General features: G+C 39.8%; 1 protein-coding gene and 2 long non-coding RNA genes across 3 annotated transcripts; all 3 read right to left on the bottom strand.

Moving 5' to 3' along the window:
- Positions 1-8,749: 8,749 nt before the first annotated feature.
- On the bottom strand, positions 8,750-9,631 carry LOC130429077 (uncharacterized). Its single transcript, XR_008907533.1, has 3 exons — positions 9,558-9,631; positions 9,282-9,300; positions 8,750-9,164 (listed from the first exon to the last, which is right to left on the bottom strand). It is a non-coding gene; the product is annotated as an uncharacterized LOC130429077 (long non-coding RNA).
- Positions 9,632-10,673: 1,042 nt separating this feature from the next.
- Positions 10,674-12,785, bottom strand: LOC130428204 (uncharacterized). Its single transcript, XM_056756058.1, has 6 exons — positions 12,729-12,785; positions 12,339-12,623; positions 11,165-11,458; positions 11,039-11,086; positions 10,826-10,961; positions 10,674-10,713 (listed from the first exon to the last, which is right to left on the bottom strand). Exons 2-6 carry the CDS (start codon positions 12,580-12,582, stop codon positions 10,674-10,676), a joined length of 762 nt encoding a protein of 253 aa, XP_056612036.1. The 5' UTR covers positions 12,583-12,623; positions 12,729-12,785.
- Positions 12,786-20,618: 7,833 nt separating this feature from the next.
- On the bottom strand, positions 20,619-21,753 carry LOC130429128 (uncharacterized). Its single transcript, XR_008907541.1, has 3 exons — positions 21,702-21,753; positions 21,062-21,155; positions 20,619-20,727 (listed from the first exon to the last, which is right to left on the bottom strand). It is a non-coding gene; the product is annotated as an uncharacterized LOC130429128 (long non-coding RNA).
- Between the last annotated feature and the right edge of the window lie 754 nt (positions 21,754-22,507).

Below are 22,507 nucleotides of genomic sequence, written 5' to 3'. Positions count from 1 at the left end.
TCATGCCTTCCCTGTGAGAAATTATTGGCGCTGAAGAGGGCCTGCTCTTTTAGATCTGTAGCTCGCTGTCAAGAAGCCCAGGGTAGTCCGCGCTCCGGAGGGGAAGTCCGCCGCCGACTGGGAAGGGTGCCCTGGCCGAAGGAGAATCCAAAGGGAGAAGTCCGCTGCTCTGCGTCGTAAGTCCAGAAGGAGTGAATCTCGAAGAGATAAACTCGACACCATACGCAGAGTAGGTTCCGAAGAACAAAGGATGAGTGAATGACTGCCTCCATCTTCCTTTTATACCCTTATGTACGGGGCGGAGACTGGCGAGGGCGGGCTATTCGCCAAAGCCCATTGGCATTTTAAATTTATCTGGGAGATGATAGGTTCTCAAGATCAAACCCCAGTCTGTCTCTCAACACAACGTCGAGAAACCGACTGAAGGGGAACTTGATAGAACAAAATTAATTGACATAATATTTTTCCAAATGTATTTCTAGTGCAAATGTATTAATAACCAAGCCCACACACACAGATATTTGCTTCATAAAAACTGTTGTTAAGTTTATATATGCCATTATTTATCCCAAAATACCTTTCGCTTTTTATGTTTTGCACGTGCAGTACATTGAACGTAACAAAATTAGCGCCGCACTGTATGTAACGCTCGTCAAACTATGGAAAGATTTTTGAAGAATCCTGCTACTGCAATGACGAGTTTGTGTCAGTCTGACGTGGTGAATGTTAACCAAAAATATAAAAAAAATGACAAACATTACATTACGTTTGGTTTTACATGTAGGCCTAATATGTTAAAGCAGGGAATCGAGAGACCTCCGTGTGTACTCTGCCAAGAGATTCTCTTCAACGAGTGCATAAAACCATCCAAGCTCATCACCTACAGCAGAAACATCCCAAGGAGGCAGGAAAATCAACTGACTATTTTAAACATGTGGAAATGTGTTTCGCCAAGCAGGTTAGTTTTTTTCGGCAGCAAAGATCGCTCCCTGAGACAAGTTTAAAGGCATCCTATTTGGCATCCTTAAACAAGCAATTGGGTCAACATTAGGACAACAAAAAACATAAGTGCAATATCTCACATAGCCTTCTACAGTGTACAGCTACGTTTTGTTTTTAAACTAAAGAGATCGTCAGCTCGGTAGAGGACGCTGCACTAGAGGTAGATTCTATGCCTTTGTCGGACAATACAGTGAATAGAGAAGCATAGGTGACGTGTGACATTGCTTCTTAAATTTTAGAGCAACTGCGACACGGTGAATATTTTGTGCCGCGGGTGGATGAAATTACCGATGTTGCAAATAATGCAAAACGTATGGTCTATATTCGCTTCCTCGTACGGGACAGATCCCACTGAGCAAAAATACCTTGAAACAACGTCATTTCAACATCTTTGTCGAACGTTGAAAAGGCGTCCCTGAGGAGCCAGAATGAAAGTTTTTCTGACGTCTTGGCAAATGCCACACAAGGCTTTCTTTGCTATTCCTGATGACTTCATCAATAAATCGTATGAATCCTTGCCAAACCGCATGGATGCAGTCCTTCAAGCTCATGGAAGTCATACAAGATATTAAATTTGGATCTCAGAGCACCACTACTTTTTTGTCTTGCCAAAATTTGACCTATCTGTCTTGATTAAATGATCAATATTCTTTCAGTGAAACTGATTTATTTCAGTGCATTAAAAGTCATTTGGGAGGGTTTTAGCTTTTCATATGAGCTATTTCTAACACCAATTGATTAATTAAAGGTCAGGTTAATAGCAGGTGTTTCTACGAAATAGATAAGAACTCTTTATTTTCATTTTCATTGTGTGTGTTCCCCCCTCCCTTTCTTGATGGTGTAAAAGTAGAAAGACAATAATTATAAATATGCAAAAGCAGCCTGTACCAGTTAGGAGAGTTAGGAGAGAACCGTAATACAAACCATGCTAGTTTTTGAGGACCGAAAAAGTGCAACTAAGACAGTATTTCCACCCAACCCTAATTCTAGTTGTTAAAAGGTTAACTACACCTTAATACTAGATGTCATGCAATTAAACCTTATTGCTAACAGCTGGATGTTGAGTAATTATTGTTACGAGCTAGCATTATATAAAAAATAAACAAAATAAACAAAATCATTGGATAGCCTTTTCAGTCACCATATCTACCACAATGATGACTCTGGGCACATATTTAAGATTGTTTTTATTTTATACAATCAGAACTGAACAGTCACACACACTTTAACAAAAACATTTAAAGAACCACATTCATGGATGTCTACACTGAATCCTAAGAGAGATAAAAGGCATAGAGAGAAACATTCAGTTGAACATTTTCATATGTTCATTTTCTAACAAATTCATATTTAAAAGTTCTTAGCAACCACAGAACACAAACATTTTTCCTTTTCCTGACCTTTAAATATTTAAACCGCGTATACCAAGTACAGTATGCAGCAATTGGATGTTCACCCTCTTTTCTCCATTTTTTTCAGTATCCCTCTATTAAATTCTTCCACTTCACTGAAATAGAAAATGGAGAACACAATCACTGCTGGGTTAACGCTTCCAAACATTGGACATTGTGTAAAAATAGGCGTAATTTTCCGTCCTTCTTCCCCACAAAGAAAAATGCCAGCTCCGGCCGGGGAGGTAGATGGTCCGATGATCATCGCATCTAGGGACTCCTCAATGTCTCAAGGTCTTCATCTCCTCTCGTTCGGGAGAGCATGGGGACCGTTACCAGGCAGTAATTTCACAGCGGAGTCATAAAGACGGTGAGGTGTAAGGGAGCTGGTGCTTACTGAATACCTGTTTGAGATAGTGGTAATGTATAGGGACTCGGGACAGGTCTAAGGACTCAGGGGACTCGAGAGCAGGGTCAGGGTATTCTAGGGTGAGACAAGAAAGGTGGCATCCGGGACTCCAACTGTATACAGTGCCCGAGGGCCAATCTAGCTGTGGATTATATTTGAGAAAGTAGGGATGTCCGAGAATAACTGGGAACTTTGAATATTGTATCAAGTGGAGCTGTAACTCTTCCTGGTGTCGCTGGATGGACAATTTGTGAGGACCGGAAAGAAGGGTTATTTTTCCAGAACCAGAGGCCCTGTCATCCACGACAGTAATGGAAAGGGGGGTGAGAGATGGTCCGAGGAGATATTGTGTCTTTCGGCTAGAGAGAGATTGACAAAGATTCCAGCAGCCCCTGAATCCACTAAGGCCTTCAGTTGGAGTTGGCTGTTATCCCAGAAGAGTGTGACAGGAAGGTACAGTCCTGGATTGGAAGGAGGATTCCCCTGGGTTATTCCCGTAACAGTCCTCCCTTGTCTGTACGAGAGCGGGTGTTTCCAGAGAGTTCAGGGCAACCTGAGCGGAAATGTCCCAGAAGGAAACAGTATAGGAAACATCGCTCCCTCATACGGCGGTCTTGTTCAGATGAGGAAAGACGAGATCCACCCAAGTTAGGCCGATCAAAGAGGTAATGTCGGCCAGCAGTTGTGAGTGTTTGGCATTCAGAACTTCCTGTTTGGCGAGCGCCACATCGTGGCGTTGAACGGAGTTCTCATGTTGAGCGATTGTAGGTAAGAGATCATAAGTGGTGGGCGTCTCTGGGTCCATGACGTATGACTCTGTGTTTCTGTTAGAAGCAGGGCTCGAACTCGGGTCTGCGATGTATGAGACTTCTTATGCTTCGTGGAACCACAGGGGAAGAGATGAACCCAGCAAAGAGAGACGCACTCAAGAGGACACAAGCACCGCCTCCGCTCCGTCAATAAAACCGCCCGCGTTTTCCCGTTTACCGCATGTAAAAAAATGAAAATGAACTGGACAAGAGTGTCCCGTACCTTCTGAAATGTTATAATTATTTATTTAATTAATATTCCATTCCATTCCATTTTCTACCGCTTATCCGAACTACCTCGGGTCACGGGGAGCCTGCGCCTATCTCAGGAGTCATCGGGCATCAAGGCAGGATACACCCTGGATGGAGAGCCAACCCATCGCAGGGCTTAATTAATATTATTTTACGTATTGTATTGCCAATTAAAGTACTAATATTTAAAACCATGACATGTTAATGTCAAAAAGTAAATTGCAGGTTTAATACTGTTCCCAAAAATTATAAAAGTGTTTCTTCAACCACAAACTGGTTTCCTGTTAGTAAACGGCGTCCTCAGTACTCTGTAGCTGACACGTGTCGTTAGAAGTGTGTTTGAACTTTAAATGCAGAATACACGCAAGAGACCCAGTTCTCAAGTGTGGGAACACTTCAGTCTCGACACTCGTAATAAAGTGTCATGTTGATATGCAAGCAAACTTTGTCTTATTCCATTAATACATCCTCAATGCATCGTCACGTATGCTCCAAACATTCAGATGCTCTGGGCAATGATAGTCGAACAACAGAGCACCAGTCTGCACCATCTGGGGATAGGGTAAAATAAATGTTATAATAAATAAATGTCCTTTGGGACAGTAAAAACAATCTATTTCCTTCAACATATGAGCAATAAAGTAATTAAAATAAAAAAGTCACCCGTTTTGAGATTAGATTTTCATATTCTATTCCATTTTTATGTGTTGCAATAGATTACACTATTTAGTTTTAGTATACACTAGTTTGGTGGGTTAATCTATTTTATTTAAGGTTTACAGGCTGTGTTGGATGTAAGGTCAACACCAACCAAACACTTTAATATTTTGTCCACTTTCACTTTCACTTTATTTTTATTATTAAATTATAAATGATTATATATTCTTATTAAATTATTGTTGTTTATTATATATATACATTACAGTATATATACTTCATATATACTGTATATGAAGAGTTTGGTTCCAAACGTTTTTTTTAACATGTTTTCTGTTTTTTTATGTTTTTTATGTTTTATGTTAGACACCAAGCGTAGTTTAATTGCTATTAAGTGGAAGGCATCATAATAAACAATTTTTTTAAAGAAAATAAAAAACATACATTTGAAAAATATAATTTTGGAAGTCTTTATATATATTTAATTATTATTCATGTTACTTATATTAAGAACTGTATGTGCTTATTTTTCTTCGTTACTTTGAGTTGTGAGGCAATATATTATTAAATGATATGTTAAATATACAAATAAAATGTATAATAAAATTTAAATGAACAAAACATCTGAGTGACAGTTGTTGTAGGAATTCTTATTGACCACCAGCAGGCGAAGTAGAGCACCGTGTCAAAAGTTTCGAAGCACCGATGCAGTTTGTTGAAAAAGCCTCACGGATTCAGAAGCTTCATTCGGCACATCCCTACTAACTACACTTAAACAAAACTAAAATTAACTTTTGACAGTTACCACAAAGTAGACTAGACTAGACTAGACTACACTAGACTAACAAAGCACAAGAATTCATCATACAAATGACAATGAACCAGCACAGTACAGAAAACACAGGGGCATTATAAAGTGATCAAATCAAGAGGTCAACAGGTGCAGGGCATGAAATCTTTCAGAATCCTACAAGGGGTGTGTAGCAGGGGGGCGTGGTTTAATGACGTCTGCACCAGGGAGGAGAGACACGGGAAAGAGAGAGAGAGAGAGAGAGACGGACTGGGAGACCTGAAGCTGATCGAAACCCCGTATTGAAACCAGGAAGTGATCCTTACGGACTGTATGCTGAAGAAGCTGAACAGAACTGTTGTTTGAGCATCAGTCTAGAACTCGGGTTGATTCAGGCAGGAAAGGTCTCTAACTTTCACTCTTAAAATAAAGCAAAGAGCCCAAATTCACACGAGAAAGCGCTTTGTTCTCGTGAAAGGCTTTAGTGTCGTGCAGGTGATCATGAGAGGGCTTGTGGAAAAGTCTTGACTTGACAATGTGCCACAAAGGCTGAGTTCACCGATTGACATATACAAAGCAGGTTCATGTACTCAAGGAATTATCATGATTGTTTATTTGACGCCGAAATGAGCTTTCTCCGCAGGGTGGCCGGGCGATCCCTTAGAGATAGGGTGAGAAGCTCGGTCACTCGGGAGGAGCTCAGAGTAGATCCGCTGCTCCTCCACATCGAGAGGGGCCAGGTGAGGTGGCTCGGGCATGTTTTCCGGATGCCCCCTGGACGCCTTCCCGGGAAGGTGTTCCGGGCATGTCCCACCGGGAGAAGACCCCGGGGAAGACCTAGGACACGCTGGAGGGACTATGTCTCCCGGCTGGCCTGGGAACGCCTCGGTGTCCCCCCGGAAGAGCTGGAGGAAGTGTCTAGGGAGAGGGAAGTCTGGGCATCCCTGCTTAGACTGCTGCCCCCGCGACCCGGCCCCGGATAAGCGGAAGAAGATGGATGGATGGATGGATGGATGGATGGATGGATGGTTTATTTGATCAGGGTAAGTGTTTATTTATACATTAGATGATAAATATCACAATGTGGTGATGGCTTTATATATATATGGTAACAAAAAAAAATTCAACAGTATAAATATGAAGTAAAAGAGCGTGTGTGCATGTATGCGTATTTATATACATTGCTCTGCATAAATGAGAACACTCTCTTTGAAAAGTACAATTTTAAACATCTCAATGAACGCAAAAAAACATTTCCAAAATGTTGACAAGACTGAGTTTAATACAACATCTGTTTAACTTATAACATGAAAGTAAGGTTAATAATAACTTCGAATACACATTTTTCAGTTTTACTCAAATTAGGGCGATGCAAAAATGAGTACACCCCACAACAAAACTACTAAATCTAGTCCTTTGTATGACCTCCATGATTTTTAATGACCGCACAAAGTCTTCTAGGCATGGAATGAACAAATTGGCTACATTTTGCCAGATCTATCTTTTTCCATTCTTCAAGAATGACCTCTTTTAGAGATTGAATGCTGGATTGAGAGTGATGCTCAGCTTGTCTCTTCAGAATTCCCCATAGGTGTTCAATTGGGTTCAGATCAGGAGACATACTTGGCCACTGAATCACTTTCCACCTGTTCTTCTTCAGAATTCCAACAGTGGCCTTAGATTTGTGTTTAGGATCATTGTCATGTTGGAAAAGTGCACGACGGGCAAGGAAGTGAAGGTAGCATCTTCTCTTTCAGTATAGAGCAGTTTATTTGTACTGCCATCAATGAAATGCAGCTCCCCGACACCAGCAGCACTTATGATGCCCCACATAAGGACACTGCCACCACCTGTAGGCACCATGCATTTTCCTTTGTATTCCTCACCTTTGTGACGCCTTACAGTTTTGAAGCCATCAGTTCCAAAAACCATCCTCTTGGTCTCATAACTCCAGAGCATGGAGTCCCAGTAGTCTTCATCTTTGTCAGCATGGGCCCTGGCAAACACTAGGCGGGCTTTTTTGTGCATGGGCTTTAGGAGAGGCTTCTTTCATGGACGGTACCCATGCATGCCATTCCTCTGCAGTGTATGCCGTATTGTCACAGGCAATAGTCGCCCCAGTTTGGCTTTCTACTTTTCTAGATAACTGCAGTGAAATTGCATGTCAATTTTCTTCAACCCTTCTCATCAGAAGACGCTCCTGTCGAGGTTTTAACTTCCCGTGGACAACCTGGACGTCTCTGTGAGATGGTTGCATTTTAAACGTTTGTACCACTTTTGCTACAGTATTCTGACTGATAAGTAAAGCTTTGCTGGTCTTCTTGTGGCCTTCACTTTTCTTGTGTAAAGAAATTATTTTCTTTCTCAGGTCTTGTGACATTTCTCTTCCATGTGGTTACATTGCTGACAGCATGAAATGGGAAGGGGTTTTGTTTAATTAACACCCTTTTATAGTCAACTGTCACCTGTGTGATGAATATTTAGACTGACATGTGGTTGAATTCTTGTTAAATTAGACTTTTGTAGTCTAAAATTTAGCTTTGCTCCAGAGACTTTCAGTGGGGTGTACTCATTTTTGCATCATCCTAATTTGAGTTAAACTGAAAATGTTATTCTCCAAGTTATATTATTAACCTTACTTTCATGTTATGAGTTAAACGGATGTTATATATAAATATCCTCCTCCTACACAGTTTGTCCCCTCTGGAGGAACCAAAGTTGTTCTGCAATTGCATGCCTCTCAAGTATTATATAATAAAAACAATATAAAAAAGAAAGTCATAATGTTTATTTTTCTTAAAAACTACACATGTAATATTGACCCCATAACAATGGGTACACACACACACACACACACACACACACAGGAATGCAGCACAAAAGGCTAGCAGAATCCGTTGCCCTCCTTTGTTTAAAACATACTAATTTTATTGCTTTCTAAATTATTTCTGGTGATTTCTTATCTCTTTTTTATGTCCTGAAAGCATTTAGATGAGATGTGTACAGTGACAGTCATACAGCAGGTCACCAGATCTGTTGATGCGGTTTAACAGGTTATAAAAATCTGTTGCCCTCCTTTGTTTTATCATAAAGCTACTCTGATCCCTTCTCTGACTCCCTTGTAGTTATTTGCAGATACACTAGTTTTTCTTATGGAACAAGTAACTGTGTAACAATGTTTATGAAGCAAGGTACAGTCTTTTCACAAGGTCATAAGAGTGTGTCTTACACTGCAGGAAAATGCTTCACAAAACCATTTCAGGTCACTTTCCTACAACATGCATGTATACGTATTTTTTATCACCATTGTAGTACAACCTGCTCACAATCATAAGATAAAGGGAGACAACACAAACAGTTAAGCTGCCAACAAAGACATTTATTTAAAATCATTTTTTTCTATCACAAAATCATTTCCTAAAAATGTTTGTGTGTCAGCCAGAGAAACCACAGCCCATGCTCAACACCTGTAAGTTGCTTTGGATAAAAGCATCTGCTTAATGACTAAATGTAAATGTAACGGCATATATCTACAAAAGCACATGTAAAACAAGCCCTCACTGTGGCAACTTTGATAATGTTATACTGTTAATAAAAAAATAGTTGTATTTAATATTTTTAATGTGCCACAAATAAAATGAAACTTAAAAATGCTGATGAAATTAAATATACAGTAGATATAGAAAAGAGTCACACCCTTCAAAACAGTTTTTGTGTTATATACTAAAATAGATTTTTGTTTTTTAACTTGTCCTGTATTAAGCACATTTAAGAAATATCATGCGTTTTCATCAGATGTTGCCATACGTGTTGAGGTCTTCAATATTGGTGTAATAATCTTCATAATCTTCAATCTGTAAGGAATGTTTTAAGAGAAAACAGAGACACAGAGGTCAACGCATATCAGACACCATTTGAAGTTTGAGTTTGAACCCACAGTGTGAAGTAATGGTGATCAGATATATACTTACAGAGCAGGATTTTCGTTGACTGAGATGTGAAATGCACAGGAGAGAAATAAAAAGGAAGTTAATAAATAATTTGAAAGATTAATTTTACAGTACAGTTAAATCAGTATTTAGTGAGTTCAATTATCTTATTCAATGTCTGACAGATGGCACAAAAATTTACTAAAGGAAACTAGCATTGTTTTGTACATTCATTTAACTCTTACTTCCACTTTGACATGTACTTTTATCTTTATACTAAACATTACAAAAACAAATGACATTTTGAATGCTCAATACCTCTTTGGTGATGGCATATGAGGTTTAGAAAAAGTATTTTTGGCTGATTCTGAATACACATCTTTTGACCTGTGAACAGATGGTTTTATCAGATAAACGCTTAGATACCACAACCAGAAAAGTACAATGTTGTGAGTTTTAATGAACAGACTTTGATTAATACTTTATTTGTATCCTGATGCATTGACTATAGATTATATCAGACGACCGAGGAATACCATGAACCGTATAGTTTCAAAATATTAACAATTAAAACAGAAATAATCACATAGTGCAAATGTGGTGCAGTTTACGTAATTTTTAACAGTAACCGTATTTGCAGTTTCTACCCAGACATAAAGATCTGGTCCATTACTGTTGATTTAGAGCATGAAGTTTAAAGGCTGAAACGCAGATTCAAGCCATGTTCTACAAGTCTAAATGTAGCCATCTTGATGCACACACAGCATCATACGTTATAATTCACACATGCTAAAAACAAAGCAGAAGTGATGCTGTCTGCATCACAAATAAGATATATTTAAGTCATTAGCAAACTTCATATGTTTATTCCTGGAGCTTATCAAGGTGCTATAAAAGTTCATAATTTTACTTATTTTATGTCAAATGCAAGGAGGGGGTGAAAATAGGGGAAAATGACAAAATACTGATCAAATTAAAACCGTAATGTTGATACAATAGTAAGTTGATATCATTAAAAAGAGATTTGATAGTGCTGGATATCATCCAAAACAACACCAAATAGACACATAGAGTATGGTACTGTGAGTAATATACTCAATTGTAAGCAGTAATTTAGACATCATTAGGTAAGAAATATACATGGGTGGTTGCTATTAAAATCAGCATTTCCATTTCTGCTGACTTTTGATGCTGTCACATAGAGCTTCTAAAGTGACAAATGTTGCTTGCACAAAAAATGTGTGATGTTGTGGACATGAAGCTGTATTAAGACACACATCTTGAATATCATTCTTAAATACAATAAAAACACCAGATCTAGAAAACTAAAAAGATTTAGAAATTCACATTCACAAGTATCAAAATAACACATAAACACTTGTATCTGTCTGAAGTGGTCTAGTTTGAAAGTAGAAAATACATGATAAAAATAGGTCATGCATACCTCTGTTCTTGCATATCATCAGGTGGCCGCCTACAGAAATAATATTGACAAGTTAAAAATACTGATAGCAAAAACTTAGTTTCCCTTTTTTTTCACATATCCCTATCTCTGGAGAAGAATAAACACGATGTAACACACATACCTGTGACATCTCTTGTATGTACAGACTCCAGCAAGTGTGCACATGAGAAGCAAGATAACTGATGAGGGGACTATGATGTAAAGCCCAGTGGTCTTCCAGTCAAAGGTCATCACTTCAGCCTCACCCTGGGAAAGGGCTAAAAGGATGTAGCATGTCAAACATTGGTCATTATAATTTATGTGAATAGCTACAAGACAAATACAACACTTATACTTGGATTCTGGACAGGAATCGCTGGTTTTGGAGGATCTGTAGAAGAATCTGTAAAAGAGAAAACTACATACATGATGACACACACAGACGACTCACAAGTCAGGCATGTGTTTTTGAATCACTCACGTTGTACATGTAAAGTAATAGATGATTCAATGTTTTTCCCCGAAATGTTTGCACTGCATTTCAACATCTTGTCATGGTGTTCTTTGGTACTAACAAAGGTTATGGTGGAAGAGGTGGCTGATTTGAACTCTGAAAGTTTTTTGTTATTGTTTGAGACCTCCATGTTCTTATAGTTCCATGATATGGTTGGAGGATTCTTCAGGCAGGAATGGTCGATGGTACATGTGAACTTCTTTGAAACGCCCTCTATGACATCTGCACGGTCAGGCTCAATGGCAATTTTTGTATAGATACCTGAAATAAAAATGGATAAATATCAGTAAAAACAGAGATTCTTGTTTCTCATTCCGTAAGAGCAAAACATATACATAGGAAAAACCTCCATACTAAGATTTTCATTATACCTGCATGAAAGAGCTGAATATGATAAACCAATAAGCCCCAAGAAGCCGTGGGTTACAGTGCATTTTATTACAGCTAAGGGGCCTTGTTAGGCACGAGGCGAAGCAGAGGATTATAATAACCGTGGATTATAACACGGTTAATCCATATGCTTAGTAAAGTTTCATGAAGTAAAACACAGCAAATATTATGTAATTATTTTAATAGAAATATATTCTTCCACCAAACAAAGTAGTTCCTCAGAAACAGGTGTGGCTACAAAACTGCGGTTGCCAAGCAACACAGACGCAGCAAAGCACGAACAGACCACATAGTCTATTTATGAGTATTCACCTCATTTCTAGACTTTTCGATGTCTTCAATATCGCTTTTATTAATTAATATTAATAAAGTCGTCTTTGTTGTTGGTCTTATTTGTCTGTCATGTCAATATCTTCCCACCACTTATCCAAGCTTAGCCCACCAAATAAATCAAAATTCACAACAAAATCGGACATTTTGACAATTATTTGGCTGTACGTAGCAAGAGTGGCGCAGTGATGTAGGTAATGCGGTCAGCCGTTATATATATCGGGGTATTTTATAACGGCTTAGATCTCCGCTCAACCAATCAGAATCAAGGACCAGAACTGACCGTGTTATAAATTAAAATTTTACTCATCTTAAGTTTGAAAAAATATTTAAAGTTCTGTGTTGTCAACATTCTGAATCTGTAAAACCCAGAAAAAAAACAAAAGCAAACATAGATGCAATTCATAACGTTTATACTTACATTTTGCACTTTTTGATTTTGTAGCTCTTGCTGTTTTGCCTCCATAATGTGTCACTATACATTTGATATCTGAGTGCTCAGCTTTCATGACACCCGTGCGTGTCAGAGTGATTTTCCATTGACCTATTCCAAAAATGTCCTGTATTTTATCAGATCCTTCTATAACCTTCAGAGTGATGTTTGGTTTGCTGTACGGACAGGTGTGGTAGGTTTCACATGACACTGTTATGGTGTCACCGGTCATTGCGCCTCCACGAACATTGATGGTGGGCTTCTGTGGGCTTGCTACAATAAGCAGAAAAGTTACACTTATAAAACCTTGTTTTATGAAATCAAGAATAATAAAACATATAAAAACTTGTGAACACAATAAAGACATTTGAACTATACCGTCCACAAGAATCGTGGATGTGACATCATAAAACTTGTATGTGCGCCATCCAACACTGTCTGGGTCAATCCATGGATATAATTTCTCTCCATGGTGGGACTGATCTCGGTTTGTAATGACAAGACTGCAGTCTCTATTTGAATGGTTGCCATATAAAGCAGTTTTTCCTTTGAACTTGTCAATTACATAAGATGGATATTCGTGATCATAAACTATAGGGTAGCCTTTAGAGACCCACTGATACCACACAACTCTGTTTGGGTTGATGGGTGGATACGATAGGAGAAAGAACATGGTATAACCAGACATGAACCTTTGAGACCATGAATTTCCTTTGGCATCCTCACTTCCATGCCAAAGTCTCATATAGGAGAAATCCTGTGAGAAAAAGTTATGAAAATAATTTTGTTGTTAGACCTGACATTTTAATTTTTTGGTTTTATAGGTCATGCCAATTAAATAAACCCAATGTTTAATGTAACACAATTTTCTCCCTTCCTGTTTGCATAGTACAGTCAGTTCTTAGGAGTTCGCCCCTTCTCAATAGATTTGTTCAAGTTCAAGTGACTGCAGTAAACATATATACGCCTCACGGCTACAAACATGCACACACACACACACACACACACACACACACACATGGATGCACACACTTCCTTAAACTGTAATGGAGATAATAAGCAGAATCTATTTTAACATTAATGTTTACTTAGTAGTCCAACCTGTCAAAATGTATCTTTTCAAACTCAATTTATTTGTCATTTGATCTATTAGTAGCCAACATATTGCATGAATACATACATGTAAACATTTTCAAAGAAAGAAAACATGTATAAATCAAAAGGGATACTGTACCTTGGAAAATCAGATGAAGTAACAGCTTTACTTTCATTCCTGGATTACAATGTTTGCTCATATGTGGAAACGGGACTTAGAAACTACAAATACACCAAATGTGTGCAGAACCGCAGCACATAATGTCCTGACTTAAACCAGTTCATCTGTTTTTCATAAGTCTTCCCCTTTTCACTGGGAGCAGCCCCTTGAATAATATAAACTTAGAAGTGAAGATGACCAAGTTGATCAGATTAATAATACAATTTATTATAATTTACATAAAATGTAATATAATAAAATTAAATAAAAAGCATTATTTCACCCTTACCTTTTCCGCACCCTGGATAAAACAATAGGTTTGGATGAGAACAGGAGATAACAAATAAACTTGTGGTTTCTCACTCATATAATACATAACACATGAGTAATGAACCTTGTGGACCTGTTTTTGTGCTAGGGGGTGTGGTTATTGGCTTTAGGCCAGTCCCCATGAGCCTTTCTATTGGCGCGTCTCCGTCTGTGAATCAAAAGAGGGAGATTGAATTCAACGGAGGAAGAGGATATTTAAGAGACCTGATGCGCTCAGGGGCAGATCTCAATGTGGACGCTGTGTGTTGGTCGAGGCCAATTGGGTCTGTCTGGCAACAAAGCTTTTCTGTGGCTCAGTGGTTAGAGCGTGGGACTTGCAATGCAAAGGGCGTGGGTTTGATCCCAGGGGATTGCACATAGTTAGCAGCAAATGTATAGTACTATGCAATGTAAGTCGCTTTGGATAAAAGTCTGCCAAATGCATAAATGTAAATGTAAATGTAAATGTATATGTAAATGAAGATACAGTAGCTAAACAGTTGGGCTTGTTCGAGTTTAGACAGATAATTGGACGATGTTATGAGCGCTGGCAACTTAGTCGTGTGGTTGCGAGCATACCAGGCTCTCGGACAGCTCACACGCTGATGAACCCATAGACACGTTATGACGCGCTGAGCAAGTTCAATGAAACATATATGGATTCACCTGGACTGTGACTGAACGCTGGTATGAGTTTTTGTGGACTTTAATCCTGTATACCAGTGACTTGCTGATATTATATACAATACTTTCATTAATTGTTTCTATAATAACTCGTTGGGAATATTTATCATTTATAGTGGACGTTCCGTCCATTGGCTGCTCCGCTTTTCGACTCCAGCTCTCACAGTATATGTGGTTCCCAGACTGTCATTTGGAGGAGGGGTCTTATGGAGCGGATCCGTGTTTTCTGTGTTTTTAATAAGTTGCCCATGCATGAATTAGACACATGATATTGCAAAAACTTAAGTATCAGAACAAAAGATGCATTATATCAAAAGTGAATGCTCACCCTGACTTATTAATATCTGACTGCAATATCGTGGGCCGCACCTCTGGACCCTACTTGGTTTTTGCGCCATCTACCAAAATCGGAGTTAGGAGTGAAGCGTAATGAGTACCGAAAAAGTGCAACTAACACAGTGTTTCCACCCAATTCTAATAACTTTGTTTTTAAAACCTTATATTACACCTAAATACTACATTTCATGTAATTAAACCTTATGCTAAAAGCTGAATGTTAAGTAATTATTGTGACTAACTAGCATAATATAATAAGTAAAAAAATGATAAACAAGAAACGTCTCAGGTTACGACTGTAACCATTGTTCCTGAGATAGGGAACGAGACACTGCGTCATGGAATGACTCTTTGGGGAACGCCATTAGCGTGACTTGTCTGAATCGCGTGTGAAACTAACTTTCGCTTTATAGTCGCATGATGATGACGTCACTGATGACGTCATGACCACCGTGACTATCGGAAGGCATAAAAAGGAAGCGGAAGCAGTGCAAACCAGCTTCTGCAAAAAATGAAGCAAATGCTCCAGTCATAAGGAGTATGGCAAAGAGACGCAGTGTCTCGTTCCCTATCTCAGGGAACAATGGTTACAGTCGTAACCTGAGACGTTCCCTTTCGAGGGAACTCAAGACTGCGTCATGGAATGACTCTTTGGGGAACAAAATACCCGCTACGCCATACGAGTTGTGGCTGTCTAAGTGTGAAGGTGTTATGCACATACTAAGACATAAGTACCTGAGAACCAGGTAAGGAAGAAAGATCAAGATTGTAATATCTTATGAATGTGTGCGTGGAAGACCAGCCCGCTGCATCACAAACATCCTGCATAGACGCACCTGACAGAAGGGCCTGCGAAGAGGCCATACTCCTTGTTGAATGTGCCTTGATTCTCAGAGGTGAAGGTAGTCCACGCACCTCATAAGCCAAGGAAATGGCCTCCACAATCCATCTACTAATGGTGTGCTTAGAGGCCGGCTGACCTCTACTATGAGGTCCAAAACAAACCAACAGTTGGTCCGATTTCCTCCATATGGAAGATCTTCTAACATACTCTCCCAGTGCCCTGACTGGGCATAACAAGTGTAGTCTCTGATCCTCTGCTGACTCATGAGGTGGAGCATGAAAGGCTTGTAAAACTAATGTTCTGGCCACATTGCTTGGCACCTTAGGTACATACCCTGGTCTAGGGTGCAGAATTGCTTTTATATTACCTGGAGAGAACTCCAGACATGGTGGAGAGACTGATAGAGCCTGAAGGTCGCCTACCCTCCTCAGAGAGGTAATACCGAGTAAAAAGGCTAATTTGAGGGACAAATACTTGTCTGAGCTACACTCATTAGGTTCATAAGGAGCTTGGGAAGCCCCTTCCAAAACCACAGCGAGGTCCCATGCTGGAACTCTAGCCTGAGGAGGCGGTCTCATCCTCAAGGTACCACGCAAAAACCGGGCAACCAAGGGGTGTCTCCCCAAGGTGCTTCCAGGCAGAGGGGAGTGAAAGGCTGCAATAGCTGCCACATAAACTTTCACCGTAGAAGGTGCAAGACCTGCCGAAAACCGCTCTTGCAGAAACTCCAGTACTGAAGCCACTGGGCAGTTAACTGGATCTAAATGTCTGTTATTACACCACAAGGTGAATAACCTCCACTTTAGAGCATAAAGTTTTCTGGTGGATGGAGCTCTAGAATTAAGAATGGTTTCAACAACCTCAGTTGACAGACCTTGATTCAACAAGCCACTCCCTTCAGCGGCCAGGCCCACAACTTCCATAGTTCTGGGCTGGGATGGCATATCGTGCCCCTGGCTTGGTTCAGAAGGTCCTGCCTGAGGGGAATCTCCCATGGCTGGCCTTCTAAGAGCATTAGAAGGTCCGAGAACCAGACTCGTGCAGGCCAATAAGGTGCTATTAACAAGAGTCTGATCCCTTCCTGTCGAACTCTCTCTAGGACCTGCGGGAGCAAAGCGATTGGGGGAAAAGCATACAGACGCCGCCTCGGCCATGTCTGTACCAGGGCGTCCAGTCCCAATGGGGCTGGAAGAAATATTGAAAACCACAGGGGGCAATGAGATGTCTCCTGAGATGCAAAGAGGTCGATTTCGGCCTGACCAAATCTTTCCCAAATCTGTTTCACCACTTCGGGGTGAAGTCTCCATTCTCCTGGCCTCAGTCCTTGTCTCGACAACATGTCTGCTCCCACATTTTGAACTCCAGGAATGTAAGTCGCCCTGATAGATAGAAACTTCTCCTGGGACCATAGGAGAACCTGCTGCGCCAGCTTGCAGAGAGGGCGCGACCTCAGGCCCCCTTGATGATTGATATAAGAGACCACGGCTGTATTGTCTGTTCTGATTAGAACATGATGGTCCCTGAGGACTGGGAGGAAGTACTTCAAACCTCTTATGACAGCTAACATCTCCAGGCAATTTATGTGCCAATGGAGATGCTGCTCTGTCCATAGCCCACTGGCTGAGCAACCTTCTACTATTGCCCCCCAGCCTGTGAGGGATGCGTCCGTCGTCACTGTCATCCTGTGACATTGAGCTCCCAATTTTCGACCTTTTTAGAAACTGTTTCTTTTTCCATATAGCCAGGGAACGAAGGCATCTGCGCGTAACCCTGATTATACGAAACGGGTTGCCCCTCGGGGAAAACCCTTTGTTCTTTAGCCACCATTGTAAAGGTCTCATATGCAGAAGGCCAAAAGGAATCACGTTGGATGCTGCTGCCATTAGACCTAATATTTTCTGAAAATGCTTGACAGTGTATGCCTGACCCATCTTGATTCTGGATATTGTTGTCAGGATGGACTCGACACGTGCAGGAGACAACTGTGCCTGCATCATGACTGAGTTCCACACTACCCCAAGAAAAGTAATGCTCTGCTGAGGAGTTAGATTGCTCTTCTTGGCATTGAGCTCAGTCCCAAAAGCTTCATATGGTCGAGGACGACATCTCGATGTCGAACCACCATTTCTTGAGACTGAGCTAGCACTAACCAGTCGTCTATGTAGTTTAATATGCGAATCCCCTGAAGTCTCAGTGGAGCAAGGGCAGAATCCATGCATTTCGTGAAAGTGCGAGGGGAAAGAGCAAGGCCGAATGGAAGAACTCCATATTGGTAGGCTCTGCCTCCGGAAGCAAATATGAGAAACTTCCGGTGTTGAGGAAGGATGGATATGTGGAAATATGCATCCTTCAGGTCTATTGTGGTGAACCAGTCGCCTTTTCTGATTCCAGCCACAATAACAGGAATCGTAAGCATCTTGAACTTGTACCTCCTCAGAGATTTGTTGAGATATCTCAGATCCAGAATAGGCCTGAGCCCTCCATCCTTTTTCGGAACTATAAAGTACCGACTGTAAAAACCTGTCTGACTCTCGTGAGGGGAAACATATTCTATGGCCCCCTTCATCAAGAGAGATTGTACTTCCTGTTCTAACACCCGAGCCCGGTCGGAACTCACTTCGGTGCAAAACACCCCTTTGAACTTTGGAGCTGACTATGGTGCGGAGAAGCCATGGAGTCAGATTCGGCAACTTTCTCCACTCGTGGAGGAAGTGCACTAAGGGAGTCAGCGTGATGACATCGGCTTCGGGTGCATGCGGATCGATGCCTGGAAGTAATTGACCTGCAGGGGATAGTGGAACTATTAGCATGTTTACAGGGTCTACCATGGGTAGATTCTGTTGAACCCGTACTAGGGAAACTGACGTGCCCCGAAGCGCACTGGGCGGCGGGGTTAACGTAGTGGCCTCCTAAGGCCTATTGGGGGAACCGGACTTGTCCACCCCCCCAGAATGGGTGCTATTTGAAGCGCTGAGGTACCGTCAGGACCTCTTGGCAGTAGCCTTCCGATTGGAGATAACAACTGTCCTCAAATCTGGCTTGATTTGCCTTGAGAACTTCTGGGATTGCGGTCTCGACCCCAAGCTCTCTGAGGGGGAGTACGAGTAGCAACACTCTGTTTTTCCTGCTGCCTATGTAGAGCACTAGTAGTAGATGGCTGGGGCTGCCTTTGAGCTGCAGGACCCTGAGGGTAAGAACGGCGAGGTAAAACATTTTGGAAAGCTGTTGCTTGACGCTTTGCCTCCTGAAAACGATCGACCACAGTGTCGACCACATTCCCAAAGAGACCTTGGTCAGACAATGGTGCATCAAGCAGCACAGACTTGTCCTTCTCCTTAATACCAGACAAATTTAACCATAAATGCTCTCTGTAGCTACCAGGGTCCCCCATGGAGCGCCCAATAGCTTGGGCTGTCTCCTTGGTTGCTCGGAGAGTAAGATCTGCTGCTGTCTTCAGTTCATTAAGCAGGTCTATATCAATAACCTCCGCTCTCTTTTATGTCCCCCAGCAGGTCGGCCTGGTATGCCTGCAAAAGACCCATAGTGTGCAGACATGAGCCAGCCCGACCTGCCGCCATATATGCCTTACCCACCAAATTTGACGTAATCCGGCTTGGCTTGGTGGCAATGTCGGAGGTTTCAATGATGATGCTGCTTCAGGTGAAAGGTAGGTGGCCATAGACTCTTCCACCTTGGGCATCATGCCATAGCCTTTCTCTCTAGCTCCTATAACTGAGGAGAAAACTAGAGGCAGTGGTGGAAATTCTGGAAGGAAAATGGCTTTTTCCATGATTTAGGAAACCTCAGTATGTAAATCTGGAAAGAATGGCAACCCCCGACGTTGAGGTTGTACCCGTTTTTTTTAAGTATCTTTCATCTAATTTACTTATAGGTGTAAGTTGTTGTTGATCTTGGGGCCAATCAACACTAAGCTTGGCTACTGCCCGGATAACAACCTCTAATAGCTCCTCATATCCCTGGGAAAGTGCCCAGTGGGCAATTGATGTTAAATAGACATCAAATTGACGTCAAACATCGGCATCAAAGAATTGGTCAAAAATGCAAATCAAATCGATGTCAAAATTTGACATCAAATTGACATCAAGTTTTGACGTTAATTTGATTAGCAATTTCTTTTACATTTTTTTAACAAATTGATGTCCTATTCTAGACCAATAAATAATGAAACAACAGTACTTAATGTAAGACATGTTTTATTAAATACAATCAGCTACAATTCCAGAAATTTAAAATGTTCTTAAACCACTAATAAATATAAAATCCTCCTTGAATTACTTTTTAATTAAATATTAACATTTAAATTGATATATAAATATTAAGTGATCTGGAAAAAGCCATCACATGACAAAATTGTACATATTACAGGTTTTGATATCATATGAAAGCTCTCAAGCCTTTCCATTTGTTAAAAACATTTACATTTACGTGTAGTTATTTAGCAGACGCTTTTATCCAAAGCGACTTACAGTGCACTTATTACAGGGACAATCCCCCTGGAGCAACGGGGAGTAAAGTGTCTTGCTCAAGGACACAGTGGTGGTGGCTACTAGGATAGAACCAGCAACCTTTTGATTTACCAGTTCAGTGGTTAACCCACTAGACCACCCACTCCAATAAAAACAATTTGTAAATTAAATAAAAACAGTTTTGGAAAGGGCTAATAGCTTTCATATGATACTAAAACCAGTATTTTTTATTTCACCATGTGATGGGTTTTCCCAGATCATATCCCAAATGAACAAAAATAATTTTGATAAACAATTGGCTTAAGGCCCTACTTATTCAGAATCTGAACACACATCAATCGCCGATTTCCCCCTTTTGTCGTCCCATACCCCCACATCTATCGGGAGCAGACCGGAGATTTTTTAGCTGTATTTTTTTATTTTCAGCCTCTGATAATGAAGGTTTGGACTGCTGTAGTGCACCTAAATGAAGATGAAACCACAATTAGCACACCTTTTAAGACATTAAAATATACCTAACATTTTTCAGCAACCATCACTTGTACATAGAAGTTAATGCAAGTTGCTGCTCTTAAATGTTTATTAACACTAAGATGTTCCCAGGTTTAAATAAGTATCTGTTAAATTTAGAAATGTGCACTACTTGCAAATATTTAAGAGTTGTTAAATGTTTTAAATGTGTCAGTTTACTAAGATAAGATTGTAATTTAAGCATTACATGTTTAATTTACTTAAAATGTAGCATATGTTGATAGACACTACATCCTCTAATCATACAAGAAAAGTAATGTAGTACCTATTATAACACGACATAGCCGTGTTTTCCAAAGGCCTTCTTCATTCCTGAGCCATCCATATTCATTGTTGACATCAATTTGTTTGTAAGAATTCTGAAAAAAAAGACAACCATATCAGTATTCAATGATTGTTAAGATTGTTGAACAATACAACTAAGTGACCAGAACAGCTGAGAAGTTTTCCTTTGAGCACAGTAACACAAATTGTCATTGAACCAGCTTTGGTACCTTTAGTAGTGTGGGGCTGGTCCTGCTTGACACAGTGGACCTTCTACCAGGACATTTTAGAACACATCAGTGTGTATCAAATTATGAATTATAATTATGGGTATGTTTCGCTTTGTCGCATAGCATCGGTAAAGAGATTCAAATGAGGGCATTTTTATTTTATCCTAATATTAATTGCAAAACTAACATTACTCACTGACATTTCTAAATCGTTAACTCAACGTTACACGCTTAATGGATCGCACATTAACATTACCTCAGAAATCTTCACGGTACTTCTGGCGGGATATTTCAACTCACCAGATTCTAATATATCGCCAAGTCATATATTTCATCAAAACACAATCTTCTAGGTTTTCAAAGTTACCCAATATATACGTATTTTTTATTCATGAGATGTTTATTACTCACCTGATAAAAAGCGACAACCTTCTCCAATGCTTCGACCGCATAGCAAACACTGGCTCTACGCAAGACGTGATGACGTACGTTTCAACGGTCAACGTAGTAAATCCTCCAAATATTTTTATAAATTTTATATTTTTACGTGTATGTATAAAATAATATGTTATACTACATTTGCATCAAATTACACACAAAAAAAATATTAATTGTTTTAGTCCATTCACTAACTTCTGCTGCTGAGAAACCCGAAAATGTGAAATAGGCCATGGCGCCGTCTACAGGTGGTATTAAGCAATACATAAGACAGATAATAAATGGGGATTAAAAATACAGAGAACGGCATGGGCATTGTAGGCCCAACATTTTTCATAATTAAAATTAAGGAAAATTCGTAAAAAACAAGAAAATCTAAACAATTTTAAAACATATAGCCTGTTTTTTTTCAACAGATATGAATAGAAAAAACCTAATGAAAATTTTACTAAAATGAACACGAAGTTGTGATACTGTAAAAATGGTAAATACATTATACCGTATTACAATTTTATGAGTATTTTCAATTACAGCAAATTTATTCTAATTGTACAGTAATATAATATAAATAAAAATAAGGATACATAATACTTTATGTGGGGTAACAGCAAAACTGCTTCATTTTTTTTATATTTTAAAATACATTTGAATGTATTATTGGCAAATCAGTATATTTTCTTGTAAAATTTAACAATCACTGTTTCCTTTTATTTCAGCATGAGTATTTACATACTTTTAAAAAAAGTGTTTTTTACCACAGAAGTTACAGCAGTCCACTT

This window comes from Triplophysa dalaica, chromosome 9 (genome assembly GCF_015846415.1).
Source record: "Triplophysa dalaica isolate WHDGS20190420 chromosome 9, ASM1584641v1, whole genome shotgun sequence".
In the NCBI taxonomy this organism is placed as follows: domain Eukaryota; kingdom Metazoa; phylum Chordata; class Actinopteri; order Cypriniformes; family Nemacheilidae; genus Triplophysa; species Triplophysa dalaica.
Note: the sequence above shows the minus strand (reverse complement) of the source record. Positions and strands in the feature narration are given on the sequence as shown.

Coding starts and splice junctions, on each gene's coding strand:
- LOC130428204 (XM_056756058.1), bottom strand. CDS start 12,582: ATGACCGGTGACACCATAACAGTGTCATGTGAAACCTACCACACCTGT. Junction 11,459..12,338: donor AAAATCAAAAAGTGCAAAAT/GTAAGTATAAAC, acceptor TTTTTATTTCAG/GTATCTATACAAAAATTGCC. Junction 10,962..11,038: donor GATTCCTGTCCAGAATCCAA/GTATAAGTGTTG, acceptor ACATCCTTTTAG/CCCTTTCCCAGGGTGAGGCT.